Consider the following 15,876-nt stretch of genomic DNA (forward strand, 5'->3'; position numbering starts at 1 on the left):
AAAAAAAACAAAAACCCACAACAATAGAAAAGATAAATGAAACCAAGAGCTGGGTTTTTGAAAAGATAAATAAAATTGACAAGACTTTAAGCCATGCTCATTAAGAAAAAAAAGAGAGAGAAGGTGCAAATAAAATAAGAAATGAAAGAGGAGAAATTACAATGAATATTACAGAGATACAAAAAATCATAAGAGAATACTATGAATATATGCCAACAAATTGGACAACCTAGAAGAAATGGATAAATTCCTAGAAACATACACTCTTCCACAACGGAGTCAGAAAGAACTAGATGATCTGAACAGACTGATCACTAGTAGTGAAATTGAATTAGTAATAAAAAAAACTCCCAAAAAGCAAAAGTCCAGGACTAGACAGCTTCACAGAGGAATTCTAAGTATACAAAGAAGAATTAATACCTATCCTTCTCAAACTATTCCAGAACATTGAAGAGGAGGGAACATCCCCAAATTCATTCTATGAGGCCACTATTACCATGATACCCAACCAAAGACAATACAAGAAAAGAAAATTACAGGCCAATATCTCTGATGAATATAGATGCACAAATCCTCAACAAAATACTAGCAAACCAAATCCAACAATATATAAAAAGAATTATATACCATGATCAAGTGGAAATTATTCTAGGATACAATAATGGTTCAATATCCACAAATCAATCAGCATGGTATACCACATTAACAAAAGGAAAGACAAAAACCACATGATCATCTCAATAGATGCAGAAAAAGCATTTTACAAAATTCAACATCCATTTATAATAAAAACTCTCCAGAAAGTGGGCAGAGAGGGAACATATCTCAAAATAATAAAGGCCATCTATGACAAACCCACAGCTAACATTGTGTTTTCAATGGTGAAAAGCTGAAAGCTTTTCCTCTAAAATCAGGAACAAAACAAGGATGCCCACTCTTGCCATTTCTGTTTAACATAGTATTGGAAGTCCTAGCCACAGCAATCAAACAAGAAAAAAAAAAAAGACATCCATATTAGAAGGAAAGAGGTAAAACAGTCACTCTTTGCAGATGACATGACACTATACATAGAAAATGCTAAAGTCTGCACCAAAAACTTATTAGAACTAATAAATTAATTCAGTAAAGTTATAGGATTCAATATTAATATACAGAAATCTGTTGCTGTTCTATACACTAATAATAAACTATCAGAAAAAGAAAACAAGAAAACGATCCCATTTACAATTGTATTAGAAAGAATAAAATAAGAAGGAATAAATTTAACTAAGGAAGCGAAGGACCTATATTCTGAAAACTGTAAGTCATTGATGAAGGAAATGGAAGATGATACAAACAAATGGAAAGGTATCCCATGTTTACAGATTGGAAGAATTAAAATAGTTAAATTGTTTAATATTAAAATGTCCATACTACTCAAAGCAATCCACAGATTTAATACAATCCCTATCAAAATATCCATGACAGTTTTCACAGAACTAGCACAAATAATCCTAAAATTTGTATGGGAGCACAAAAGACCCCAAAGAGCCAAAGCAATCTTGAGAAAAAAGAACAAAGTTGGAAGTCATGATCCCTGACTTCAGGCTGTATTACAAAGCTACAGTAATCAAAACAGTATGATACTGGCACAAAAACAGAAATATAGATCAATGGAACAGGATAGAAAGCCCAGAAATAAACCCACGTACTTATGACCAATTAAACTATGACAAAGGAGGCAAGAATATACAATGGAGAAAAGACAGCCTCTTCAATAAATGTTGCTGGGAAAACAGCTACCTACATGTCAAAGAATGAAATTCAAACACTCCCTCATACCATATACAAAAATAAACTCAAAATGGATTAAAGACTTAAATGTAAGACCGGAAACCATAAAATTCCTAGAAGAAAACATAGGCAGAGCACTCTTTGACATAAGTGTTAGCAGTATATTTTTGGATTGTCCCTTTAAGCAAAGGAAACAAAAGGATAAGTAAACAAATGGGACCTAACTAAACTTAAAAGCTTTTGTGCAGCAAAGGAAACCATCAACAAAACAAAAAGACAACCTACTGAATGGGAGAAAATATTTGCAAATGATATGTCCAATAAGGGGTTAATATCCAAAATATATAAACAGTTCATATAACTCAATATCAAAAACAACCCCAAAAACTTGATTAAAAAAGAGAGAGAAGACCTGAATAGACATTTTCCCAAAGACATACAGATTGTCAACAGTCATATGAAAAGATGCTCAATATTCCTAACCATCATGGAAATGCAAATCAAAACCACAATGAGATATCGCCTCACATGTATTATAATGGCTGTCATCAAAAAGACCACAAATAACAAACTTGGCAAGGATATGCAGAAAAGGGAAATCTAGTACACTAGTACAATGTTAGTGGGAATGCAAGTTGGTGCAGCCACTATGGAAAACAGTATGGAAGTTCCTCAAAAAACTAAAAATAGAACTACCGTATGATCCAGAAATTCTACTCCTGGGTGTATATATGCAGAAAATGAAAATATTAATTTGCAAAGATTATCTGCACCCCAAGTTTCAAAGCAGCATTATTTTCAATAGCCAAGATATGGAAGCAAGCTAAGTGTCCATCAACAGATGAATGGATAAAAACAATATATTGTGTGTGTTTGTGTGTGTGTGTGGGGGGGGGGGGGGTAAAATGGGATGTTACTCAATCATAAAAAAGAATGAAATTTTGACATTTGCAACAGCAACATGGATGGACTTGAAGGGTATTATGCTCAGTGAAATAAGTCAGACAAGGAAAGACACATACTGTATGTTATCACTTATATACAGAATCTAAAAATTACAACAAACTAATGAATATAAGAAAACAGAAACAGACTCCCAGATATAGAGAACAAACTAGTTCTTACCAGTGGGAAGAGGACTTGGGGGAGGGCAAGATAGGGGTAGGGGATTAAGAGACACAAACTATACTATGTATAAAATAAGTAAAATACAGGGATATACTGTACAGCACAGGGAATATAGCCAATAATTTATAATAACTTTAAATGAAGTATAATGTATTAAAATATTGAATCACTATGTTGTACACCTGAAACTAATATAATATTTTAAACTAACTATACTTAAATTTTTAAAAATGAAATAAGGGTTTTAGTCCATAGGCTATAAGTTCTTGTGGACACGCCTGAAATAGAGAGATGATATGGCCAGATGTATAATTTGGAAAGATTGCTCAACCTGCAATATGGATGCCTGGTTAGAAAGAGTGAAACTAAAGCCAAGGCAGTAGTTAAAAGGCCATCACAATGTTTGGTGTGAATGACATTTAGGACACAATATAGAGTATTAGACAGTGGGATGAATTAAGTGGAATAGGGAGGAGATCTCAGTGGCAGAATATAACTGGTGGCTTTTCATGATGGTTAAGAAAGAAAAGGAGGAAGTCTAAGGAAGGATTCTAGATGACACAGAGTTTGTAACTTTTGCAAGTACTTGGCTAATGATGGAATTCATTCACCCACTGGGGAACAGAACTCTTCCCCTTTAGGCCTTCTCTTTCTTCTCTCCTTCCTCCCTGACCTTTGGGTTCCTGTAAGCCCTCAAATTCCCTCACATAGAGTCCTACCCCTTCTCCTCAGTTTCATTTTTTTTCATGGAGGAGCAGGGGTAGAGTGGCTTGGGAAATGGATACTGCAGAAAGGATATCTATCAGACAATCAGAACTACAGCATTCCCAGAATGGCCCCCTCAACATATATTGTATTGGCTATGATGGCACTAGCATCTCTTTGCCTTTAGTTGCTTTGCCAAATGCCTCCTTCTGTTACTCGAGCCTTGGTATGTGCCAGCCCCAGGAATATGGGAGGTAAAAATCAATCTTGCCATGATAACACCAATGAGAAGGCATTCCCTTTGAATTCATACTGTCAGAGAATGATTGCTTGCTTGCTTGATTGATTAAGTCAGTCACTCATTCAACAAATACTAAGACATTGTATTAGATAGTTAATGTACAGAGATCATAAGACATTTGAGGTCCCATCCTTTCATTGAGCTTATAGTCTAGTGGAAAAAGACAAAAAATATATAAGTAAATAAATAAAGATAATATCATACAGTGATAAGTGCTATAAAAAAATAAAACAGAGTTTATGAGGTGGGGAGGGGTTTCATTAGATACAGTGATCACAGAAAACCCCTTTGAGGGGGTGGCTTTTAAGCAGGAAAATGGAAAATAAGCAAAAGCCAGAGCTTGCTGGAGAATATTTCAGGCCACAAACAAACAAACAACCATAAAAAACAGAAAGTGCAAAGTCTGCTAAGTGGGAAACATCTTGCAGTGTTGCAGTGTTCTAGGAACTGGCAGAAGGCTGATGTAAAGGGGAAAGCGATATGAGATGAGGTTGAAGAGATAAACAACAACCCGAATACAGGATCTAAACCAAGGCAGGGAACACAAAAGAAGGTTTTAGAGAAAAAAAAAATAATCAGTTTGGTTTGGGCATATTCAGTAAAAGTACAAGAGTTCTGATGAACATAACAACTACAGCCTAAGGTTGGCATACATATAAAACCAAATGGAAACAAACACTGTATATGTTTATAACTAATTCAAATACTTAGTCAGGATTTTAAATTATCCAAAGTTACAGGGTAAGTTATAGGCACTAGTTATCGGCAAATCAGGACAAATTTGGATTTCTGGCATGAAGTATATGTGTTTATGCATTTGTCGAAATGATCAAGTGGTTTTTGTCCTTTATTCTATTGATATGGTGTATTACATTGATTGATTTTTGGATGTTAAGCCAACTTTATATTCCTGGGATATATCCCACTTAAAGATAGTGGATAATCCATTTATAAGTTTTTTTTATTTGGTTTGCTAGTATTTTGTTGAAGATCTTTGTGTTTATATTCATAAAGAATATTTGTCTTTGCTTTGCTTTTCTTGTGATCTTTGGTTTTGGTAGCATAGTGATACTGACCTGACTGAATGTCACCTCCTCTTCTGTATTTTACAAGACTTTGTGAAGACTTAGCATTCATTCTTCTTTAACTGTCTGGTAAAATTCAATGGTGAAACCATCTGGACCTGGGCTTTTCATTGTGGGAAGTTATAAAATTACTAATTAAGTCTCTTTTTATAGGTCCAATAAAAATTTCTATTTTTTTTTCCTCAGTCAGTTTCAGTAGTTTGTGTGTTACTAGTAATTTTTCCATTTCATCTAGGCTATATAATTTGTTGACCTGTAATTTGCAGCTCATAGTTTTCCTGTATAATCCTATTTATTTCTGTAAGGTCAGTAGTGATGTCCCCTCTTTCATGATTTTAGTAATATGATTATTCTCTTGTTTTGTGTGTGTGTGTGTGTTTTGTGTTCCCCACACCCCTTGGTCAGTCTAGCTAAAGGTTCATCAGTTTTACTGATCTTTTCAAAGAACCATCTTTTAGATTATTTGATTTTCTTTAATGTTTTTCTATTTTCTGTTTTATTTAATTTCACTCTAATATTTATTATTTTCTTCCTTCTGCTTCTTTTGGGTTTAGTTTGCTCTTCTCTTTCTAGTTTCTTAAGGTGGAAGGTCAGGTTCTTCTTTTTAATACAGGCTTTACAGTTATAAATTTCCCTCTGAACACTGCTTTAGGCTGTTTATACATTGTGCATAATTTTCACTAATTTCAAAATATTTTCTAATTTCCCTTGTGATTTCTTCTTTGAGCCATTGTTTATTTAGGTGTGTGTTATTTAATTTCAACATATTTGTGAATTTCCCAAATTCCCTTCTGTTATCGATTTCTAATTTCATTCAATTGAGGTTAGATAACACACTTTGTATGGTTCCAATACTTTTAAACTGATTGCATCTTGTTTTATGGCCTAACATATAGTCTACCACAGAAAATGTTCCATGTGCACTTGAGAATAATGTGTGTTCTGATATTGTTTGGTAGAGCGCAATATAAATGTTTACTAGATCTAGTTGGTTTGTAGTGTGTTCAAGTCTTCTATTTCTATGTTGATGTTCTGTCTAGTTGTTCTATTGGAAGTGGAATATTAAAATATTCAGTTTTTATTGTTGAATTGTCTATTTCTCCTTTCAATTCTTATCAGTTTTGCTCCATGTATTTTGGGGTTCTATGATTAGGTACATATATCTTTATAATTGTTATATCTTCCTGATGGATTGACCATTTTATCATTAAAAAATCTTCCAGGCTTCTACAGAGTGGGGGTAAAGAGCATGGGAACAGAGTTCTCTGGCCTTACTGAGAATCAGCCATTTTTCTTGACTAACACTCCTCAGATTGTTGTGAGCCTTTGGTTAGAGTTTGGATTGAAAGTTTATTTTGCCAATTTTTGAAAATGTTCTTGTTGCTTTTATGGAAGAGTGGATTTTCAGAAGTTCTCACTTCACCATTCCAGAATTGCTTCCTTATTAGAGATTTTAAGGTTAACTTTAACTGCCCACTTAAGAATTTAAACCACTCTCTCCTTCTTAATGTACTTTATTTGATTTCCTGGACAATATGTTCCCTTAAGTTTCCTCATACTTCAGCTATCCTATCCTTCTCATTTACTGAGTTATTCTCTTCTCTTTAGCCTCTAAATGCTATAGATGACTTCTCCAGCCTTATGGCTTTAAATATCACCTATATGGATGAAACCTGAATTAAATCTCCAGTCCAGATATCTTTTCTGAACACCAGACTTACATTCCATATAATCAGCACCCAGAAGCACTAGTTGTGTCCCTTATCAAGCATGACCCCCATCAGGTGTAACCATTATCCTGACTATTGTTTCTATGTGTAAATTCCTTCCTGGCATTTGTTGGGAAATTTATATATTTTTTCTGAATTTCAAATACTGAGAAAAATAGTTGAGAAATCAGCAAAATGGAAAAAGTATTATAATTCTACTATAAGAATTAAAGCTTAACAATAGACACAGAAACATTACTGCCTTAAAGAAATCTACTAATGTCAAGTGAAAAGCAAGAACAGGAAATGCTGGCACACTGAGTCAAAAGTATTGAAATTCTAAATATCAGCACAGGAGTACATGTTGATCGGATCAGTTGATTTTGCTTATTATAAGTGTATCTTTGTAGCCCTGTATGCTGCTAATAGCAAGTCATTCTTGCAAATTATATATTGTCTATATGCATAGTATACAGTATACAAACCCTGTGAGTGTCCTTTCAAGATATAACAAGTTTGAGAAGCAAAATAAACCCTTAAACTGGCAATTTTGACATTTGATTTTGTATAGTTCTGTTACCTTGCTAAGAGATCCAAATGTTTTAATTCAAATACTAACCAATAAGATTTGCTGGTGTTTTCCAGTGTTTGAGTATCTTCTATAGTAATGTTACTGGCATTTGTTAATATTTCTAAACTTGTTATTTCATATTTTAAAAAGTTGTATATCCATAATAATGAGCAAAGGGCATGAAAGTCTGAAGTGTTGTATGAATAACATTTAATTTATGAAATTCTTGGGAATTCCAACTCTTATTCCTAATTTCCATAGTTTAATATGATAGAAATTTGGAAATACTACCAATAGCAATGATGGATGAAATATTAAAGATTTCTAACACCACAGATTAGTTTTGCCTACTTTTATATATGACATAAATGGAATCATGCACTATATACATGGATGTGTCTGGCTTTCACTCAGCATTAAACCTGTGACCTCATCCAGATTGAGTTGTTGAGTATAATATACTTGTCATTCTTTTATAGTATTCCATTGTATGAATATGTCACAGATATTTTTATTGAAGTATAGTTGATGTACAATGTTGTGTTAATTTCTTTGTCACAGATTTTTAATCCATTTTGATGGACATTAGAGTAGTATCAAGTCTACTAAAATTAGCTATGCTATGAACATTCATTATATGCCTTTGGTAGACATAAGTACTGATTTATGTTTGGAAATATACTCAGGGCTAGAGATGCTAGGCTATATGATACGTGTATGTCCAGCACTAGTAGATACCACCAAACAACTTCTCAAAACCTTTGTACAAATTTACATTCCTATCAGCAATGCCCTTTAGTTATTCTAGTGGGTGTGGAGTAATATTCTCTGGACTGTAATTTGCATTTCCCTGCTGACTAATGTAATTGATCACTTTATGTGGGTGATCGGAAAACCCTGTTTTATAAGGTGACTGTTCAACACTTTGGCCTTTTTTTTTCTATTGAGGTTTCTGACTACTACTTATAGACTTGTAGGGGATATCAATAATTATGGATTTGAGTAATTTGTCATGTACATGCAATGCAAATATTTTCTCGCACTCTATGGCTTGCCTTTTCACCATTATCTTTTGATAAAGAGAATTTCTTAATTTTTAACATATTCCAAGTCATCCTCTTTTACCTTTCTGGTTAGTGCTATTCTATGTCCTGTTTAAGTAATTTATATCTCTTCTAATATCATAAAGATATTCTCTTATGTTTTCTTCTAAAAGCTTTATTGTTTCACATTTAGAGTTGTAATCCATCTGGAATTTATTTTTGTGTATGAGAGAGATAAAGCCCCCCCCCCACCTGTGTGTGTGTGTGTGTGTGTGTGTGTGTGTGTGTGTGTGTGTGTACTTTCTGCTATGCCCCATTAGTCTATTTTTCTATCTTTGCAACAATAATACATATTGCTTTAAAGTATACCAAAGCTTTAACACTTTAAAATAGGTCTTCTTATCTGGTATTGGATTTGATTTGATTGTAAACTCTGATTGTAAACTCTCCAGCTTTGTCTTTTTCAAGATTGTCTTAGCTATTTTTGGCACTTTTATATTTCTATTTAAACTTTAGAATCAGTGTTGTTTTCTTTGTATTTATCCTGCTTGGTGTTTACCAATTTCTTGAATCTTTGGATTGATAACTTTCATCAGTTTTAAGAATGGCTGGCCTTTAGCCACTTAATGATTGCTTTTGCTCATTTCTCTTCCTGTTTTTCTTCTACAAAATTACACATGACAATATATTTTACTGTGTCCCACGTATTTATTTATTCTTTTCTGTATTTTTGTCTCTCTGTACTTCAGTTTTGCCATTTTCTATTTAACTATTTTTAAGATCTCTAATCCTGTCTTCTACTTATTAAATCCACCCTTTGAATTCTAAATTTTCGATATTGTACTTTTCCATAACTAATTTCTAATTTATTCTCCTTTATAGATTCCAATTTTCTGTTGAAATTCCCTATCTTTTACCTATTTTATTCATCTTTTCCCTTTTTTCTTGAACATATTAACCATAGTTTTTAAAAGTCCTTATCCACAATCTGATATCTGAATCACCTGTAGGTCTGTTTTCATATTCTGGTTTTGGTTTTGGATCTTGGTTTTAGATCACATGATCCTGCCTATTGATATGCCTAATGATTTTTTATTGAATTCCAGACATTGTGTAATAAAAATATAGAGTTTTCAGATGATGTTGACTTCCACCAGAGAGACTTCATTCTTTCCTTTGTTAGGCAGATAGTGTGGGATAATTATCACCTTAATCCCATAAGGCACTGAGCTGTGTTATGGTTTTGGTTAAACCTAGTCCGTCTCTGATATCCTCTTATATTTAGGACATAGCTTCTCCAGGGTTTTAAATGGATAGCCTAGCATGTCATCTTTTTTATAGCATTGGGAGACTGTAGGAAAGCCAGCTCTACTTTTCAAAGGTTTTCATATTAGTTATTATACTTTGTGCAAGTTCAAAATTCAGCAATTGTATTGAGAGGGGTATCAGTCAAGAGGCTGAGATCTCTTAGATCTCTACTTTTATCACTTTAGCATTGTGTGACCATCAGAATTATTACTTTTTTTTTTTAAAATATCATCCAGCAGCAGCCCTATGCCCAGGGCCAAACTTGAATTCCAAGTTGCAATCCATGGCCAGAATTGGCAAGTACCACCAAGAATGAAGAAGCTACAGGTCACAGATTCATCTGTGAGAGGTTCTACCCTTTCTCCAGAATTTTAGTATCTTCAATCCTTATTGCTCAACAGTTCTGGGTCTCCTAATTGTTCATGAGGGGAGCACTGTTTATCCACAAACAACTCTATCCTACCCAGAGTGGAAGTAATACTCATCTAACTTGATAGTAAATTCATTAGGACAGAAATCTACAAGTCACCCTTGAGTTCTCTCTTTTTCTAATATTCCACACCTAATTCATTGGAGGATCCTCTGGGATTGTCCTTCATAATACATCCAGAATCAAATTACTTCTTACCACTTATGCCACTATCACTCTTACCTGAGCCATTATCATCTCTCATCTGAAATACTGCAATAACCTCTTAACTGGACTCCCTGCTTCTATCTTTCTCATACTTATATTTTTAACAGAGTATCCATAATGATTCTTTAAAAACCAAAAATCAGATAACATAATTATTTTGTTCAAAATATTCCAATCACTCCCTATTTTCCCCCAGAATAAAATTCAAAGCCTTTTAATGTTCTTCAAGACTTAGATGACCTGATCCCCTATTTGATCTCATATCTGAGATACTTTTCTGACTCCCTGGCTGTTCCCTCTAACTAGAGTATTATTTCCTCAAATATCTGCCTTGTTAAACCTTTTACCTCCTCAAAATTTCTGCCCAAATTTCACTTTTTCAAAGAGACCTACGCTGATTACTCTATTTTAAATTTCAATGGCAATGCTCATCTTCCACCTAGACATGACTGACCCCACCTTATTGTGTAGTACTTTTATGTCTTCTCATGGTGCATCTCATTTTACAACATACTTTATACTTTACTTTTTCATCTAGTGTTTGTTTTCTCTTTTGCCATCACTCTGTCCTCTACAGTGTAAGCTCCATATGGGCACGTTTTTGTCTTATTCATGGATACATTCCAAGCTCCTAGAACAGAGCCTGGCCCATGGGAGACAATCTGTAAATATTTGACAATGATTGAAAAAATATGTCACACATAATTATTTGGGTCTTTTCAAACGCACTTTCTACTTCAAAATACAGAGATAAATCTAATTTAGAGATGATCAACACAGACCTTGATATATTGCTCTGATGACTCCCAAATGAAACTTACTCTGAAATTCTTAGTCAGAAACTCACTCAAATTCTATTCAATTTTGATTTTTCTAATTCATTTGAAAATAGGCTATGTATCTATTCATTTCTCTACCAGATTTACAGCTACTGGCAAAGGCAGTACTCTCTAAAAATGAGGAAATTTCTAGAGTCTCTTCCCGTCTACCATTTACTGTAGGGAATTAGATAGAACTATAGTATATGAGGATGCAGGTAGAACAGGCATTTCAAAAATACAAACACATTCTGTTTGAGGGATCTTGCCTTTAGGAAGCTACTATTGTACTTTATATTAGTTCTATCTTGGTTTGTCTTCTGGATAATTTAGGAAACAGATGTTAATGTTTCAATCTAATGAAAGACAAATTAGTTTAAAATGGTGAAATAAGGTTTCCTGTCTAGAAGGAAAACTGTTAAAGGTTAAATCTCCTCCTGATCAGTTAGTACTACTCCACCCCACTCCCCTTCCTCACTCACATACCAGCCTGAATTAAAGGTCTCAGCTTTTGAAACTACTAAGGGACAGAATAGGAAATATTCTGTTTCTTTTGGAAAAAGATCAGGCAAACAGAAAGTGAGAAAATACATACAGCTGCCAAACTTCAGTGGGCAGGCATGCACATCCATAGGAAAATCTTCCAAATGCATGGGACACTCGGCATGAATTGTTAACCTAAAAGGAAGAATAACAGAACATGATATTAAGCTAAAATGAATGGTATTAAACATGGAGCTGAGTTCTCGTTCACCAGGAATGGAGTGCTGCTAAGAATAATGGGATTTTATTTGTTTAGGTTCACTGAGATCCAAGACTTTATGAACACAAGGGATGGATTAAATGAACTAGATAGCCTCTCAAAGTAGCATTCAATATTAGATTTTTAGATCAGATATAAATCCCACCTTACCACCTTTAGGAAAACAAATATCATTTGTCTACCCTAACTGAGCTCCCTTAGCTAATCCACCACCAAAGAAGTCTGGAAACACCAGGTACTGACTCATTCACTCCTGATAGCAGTTTAATTATTTCTGAAATAATACTCCTCAGCAGGCTATCATGTGAGTTAAACAATTTAGAGACTGCACTGGAGAGGAGAGATGTATAGAAAGAATATCTTTCTTTTTATATTTATTTATTTGGTTGCACCGGATCTTAGTTGCAGTAGGCGGGCTCCTTAGTTGTGGCATGTGAACTCTTAGTTGCAGTATGCATGTGGGATCTAGTTCCCTGACCAGGGATCGAACCTGGGCCCCCTGCATTGGGAGCGTGGAGTCTTAACCACTGCACCACCAGGGAAGTCCCTAGAAAGAATATCTTTAACCTGATAATAAACAAGCACAAAAGATGGCTCTGCTGCTTACAGCAACTGCTATAGCTTTGTTTAAGAAGATGGCTCTTTGAGAATACATACACACACTTGTACATGTACACACACACACACAGTAGCTGGCCAGAAAAAAATGACAAAGTTTATGGAGGACATCAAAAACCTCAGAGGTCAAGTCTGAAGAGCTCATGTTCTCTTAATAGGGACAACATGTTGGAGAGACTGTTCATGGATCCCTCAGTGGAAATCCGGATAGGGTACGACTTGCCATGCCCACATACTCATTCTTCTGCATTAGTCTGTCTAAATAATCGATTCCAAAGTTTCCCCTCTGTTTTCCTGCAGATATTTTTGAGACTCAACTTTCTTTGGCCTAGAAAGTAGCCTGCTATGTGTAAATGGGACTCACACAGCAAAATTTCAGAGTTATTTGACACCTAACTCTGATGAGCTATTTCTAGCTAACCTGTATACCTCCTGGTTATATTGGATTCAATCTCTGCTATCCTCTTGGAGCTTTAGGTGGCCAACTGGCAAGAATCTCCAATCCTGGCTAATTCTTAAACATGATAAATGTGTGACACCTCATAAATGATCAGAGTAGCAGTAGTAGATATTGCTCAAAGCAGGCTGACTAAAGCAAACATGCTCAGGTGTTTATTAGCAAGAACCCTAGGCTGGAAGGCAGAAACCAAGTGTGTGCCCTTCAGCAAATATTTACCCATATCTTATTTTCCATTTCCTTATCTAAATAGTAACAGGTTAGAAGTAGATGGCAAGTGTCCTTGCAGCTCTAACTAATCCCTTGGATATTTATAAAAATTCCCATGTGTCTTGGACAAAAGCTCCATTCCCAAGTCAGCCTGCAATACCTTACCAATCTACCCTTTATTCTTAAGGCATAAATAGGGGGTTTCATGACTCAAAGAATCTGATATAAGAGAAATGTCTTTCACTGAGAAGCTTGCTCCTGTTGGATAATTAAAAGATTTCATGAGGGTTTAATAAAGAAAATTGTGTTCCTTCTCTCCACTTATATTAGTATTTCCAAGATACTGCATCTTATGAGTAATGCCAAGGGGAAATTACTTTATGTCTACCCAGCTGTCCTAGGGACATGGCAAATAAAACCACAACAAATAGATAATCAAAGCAAGATGCAAAAGGTATTGATTTCTGCTTAGGAGCAGAAATGATTTATAATAACTTTCCTATCTTCCTTCCCATCCACTTCTTGCCCATCCCACCTAAGCATAGAGCAGTGATGAGAAAGCAGATGTTGGTTGGGGTGGGGTACTTCACAAGCCAAATTATGCTATGCTCGTTTCCTTGGTTCTTAAATGCATCCTAATGCTCTCTGAACAACTGCATCATACTGTCTTCCCTTCTTGCCTTCCCTCCTCCTTGTTACAACTTTCAAGACCCTTCAAGCTTTTGCTGCAGCAGAAAGCATCCTGACTACACTCAGGCTAATAGACTCATCACCACAATCTATGCCATAAACAGATCCATCCCCTTCAAAACTTTCCTTCCACCCTCTTTTATTTTATTGTTATTAAATTATTATGATTTTTGTGACAAAAACACTTAACATAAAATCTGCCCACTTAGTAAGTTTTAAGTATTCAACACAGTATTTTTAATTGGCTGGAATAGACATTACTCCAAAGAAGACATACAAATGGCCACAGGTATGAAAAGGTGCTCAACATCACTACTCATCAGGGAAATGCAGATCAAAACCATAATGAGATATCACCTCACATCTGTTAGAATGGCTATTATCAAAAAAGATAAGAGATAACAAGTGTTGGCGAGGATATGGAGAAAAGGGAACCCTAGTGCACTCTTGGTGAGAATATAAATTGGTGCAGCTCCTATGGAAAATAGCATGGAGGCTCCTCAAAAATTAAAAATAGAACTACCATAGGATCCAGCAATCCTACTTCTGGGTATATATATCCAAAGGAATTGAAATCAGGATCTCAAAGAGATGTCTGCACTCCCATGTTTATTGCAAAATTATTCACAATAGCAAAGACATGTAAGCAAACTAAGTGTCCATCAACAGATGAATGGATAAGAACATGTATATACATACAATGTAATATTATCCAGCCTTAAAAAAGAAGGAAATCCTACCATTTTCAACAACATTGATGAACTTGGAGGACATTATGCTAAGTGAAATAAGCCAGACAAAGACAAATACTGTAGGATTTCACTTACATGTGGAATCTAAAATAGTCAAACCCATAAAGCAGAGAATAGAATGGTGGTTGCCAGGAACTGGAGTGAAAGTGGAGGTATTAGTGAAAGGGTAATAAGTTTCAGTTATACAAGATGAATGAGTCTTAGAGATCTACTGTACAGCAAGTAATCTTCAGTTGGCTTTTCAAAGAAGGTCCAAGACCCCTCAAAATGTGATAATCAGATCATAGGACCTCAGTCCCAGCCAGGTTTTAACCTGTTTTGATTCCTATGCAAAGACCAGAAGTAAAAGGCAATATAGGAAATCCCCTTTTTTGGGGATGAAAGAAACAGATGGGAATACAGATGGGAAGGAGGTACTTTTTAGCCCTTCATGCATGCACACACATACCCACACCCTCCTCAGGTATTGCCCTCATTTCACTGTTCACTATGTTTTGTAGCACCCTGGCTCCCTTGTCACCCCACCCTTTGCTTCTCAACAGCTGGTTTTTATTCCACCACAGTAATAAGTTAAAGTTTTATTACTTCCATAGCACCCTAACTGGTATCTCTACTTTTACCCTTTCTCCTTATAGTATTGGGTTGGCCAAAAAGTTCGTTCGGGTTTTTCCATAACATCTTACCAAAAAACCTGAACAAACTTTTTGGCCAACCCAATATATTCTCTACACAATAGCCGTCTAGTATTTCCTCATCTTATACAGAGTAAAAGCCAAAGTCCTTGCTATGGCTTACAGGGTCTTACATGATCTTATCTTCTGTTCCTCTCTGGCTTATCTTCTACTATGCCCTCCCTTGCTCACTCTGTTCCAGCCACTCCGGCTTCCTTGCTGCTCTTTCAACATGCCAGTCTCTCTTACATCATAGCCTTTGCACTTGGTATGCTTTCATACCTCTTTCAAGTCTTTGCTTAACTATCTTGTTTTTTTTTTTCTTATTATCTTGTAAATGAGGCCTACCCCGACCTCCATTCAGTTTACTATCCATACTATGGTTAGTAAACTTTACCATGCTCTTTCTTTTCCCATAGTACCTAACTTATAACATGCCATGTAATTAATTTTTTCTATTTATCATCATTTTTTTCTCCTTACTGTAAAGCTATGGATTTTTGTCTTGGATCTTCTTTGATGTGTGCCAGGAGCATAGCACAGTACCTAGCACATTGTAGGTGTTCAATACATATCTACTGAATCAATTAACTAACGAATGATTTTTCTTTCCTAAAAGCATGTATTTCTGTGGGGA

General features: G+C 35.1%; 1 protein-coding gene across 1 annotated transcript in view; it reads right to left on the reverse strand.

The window, feature by feature from the left end:
* Positions 1–15,876, reverse strand: part of GABRA3 (gamma-aminobutyric acid type A receptor subunit alpha3) — a 258,260-nt gene that overhangs the window by 46,354 nt on the left and 196,030 nt on the right. The window contains exon 6 of the mRNA XM_068533080.1: positions 11,674–11,756. Coding sequence (XP_068389181.1) covers positions 11,674–11,756 — 83 coding nt within the window. The remainder of the gene's footprint in view (positions 1–11,673; positions 11,757–15,876) is intronic.

Source organism: Eschrichtius robustus, chromosome X (genome assembly GCF_028021215.1).
Source record: "Eschrichtius robustus isolate mEscRob2 chromosome X, mEscRob2.pri, whole genome shotgun sequence".
Taxonomy (NCBI): domain Eukaryota; kingdom Metazoa; phylum Chordata; class Mammalia; order Artiodactyla; family Eschrichtiidae; genus Eschrichtius; species Eschrichtius robustus.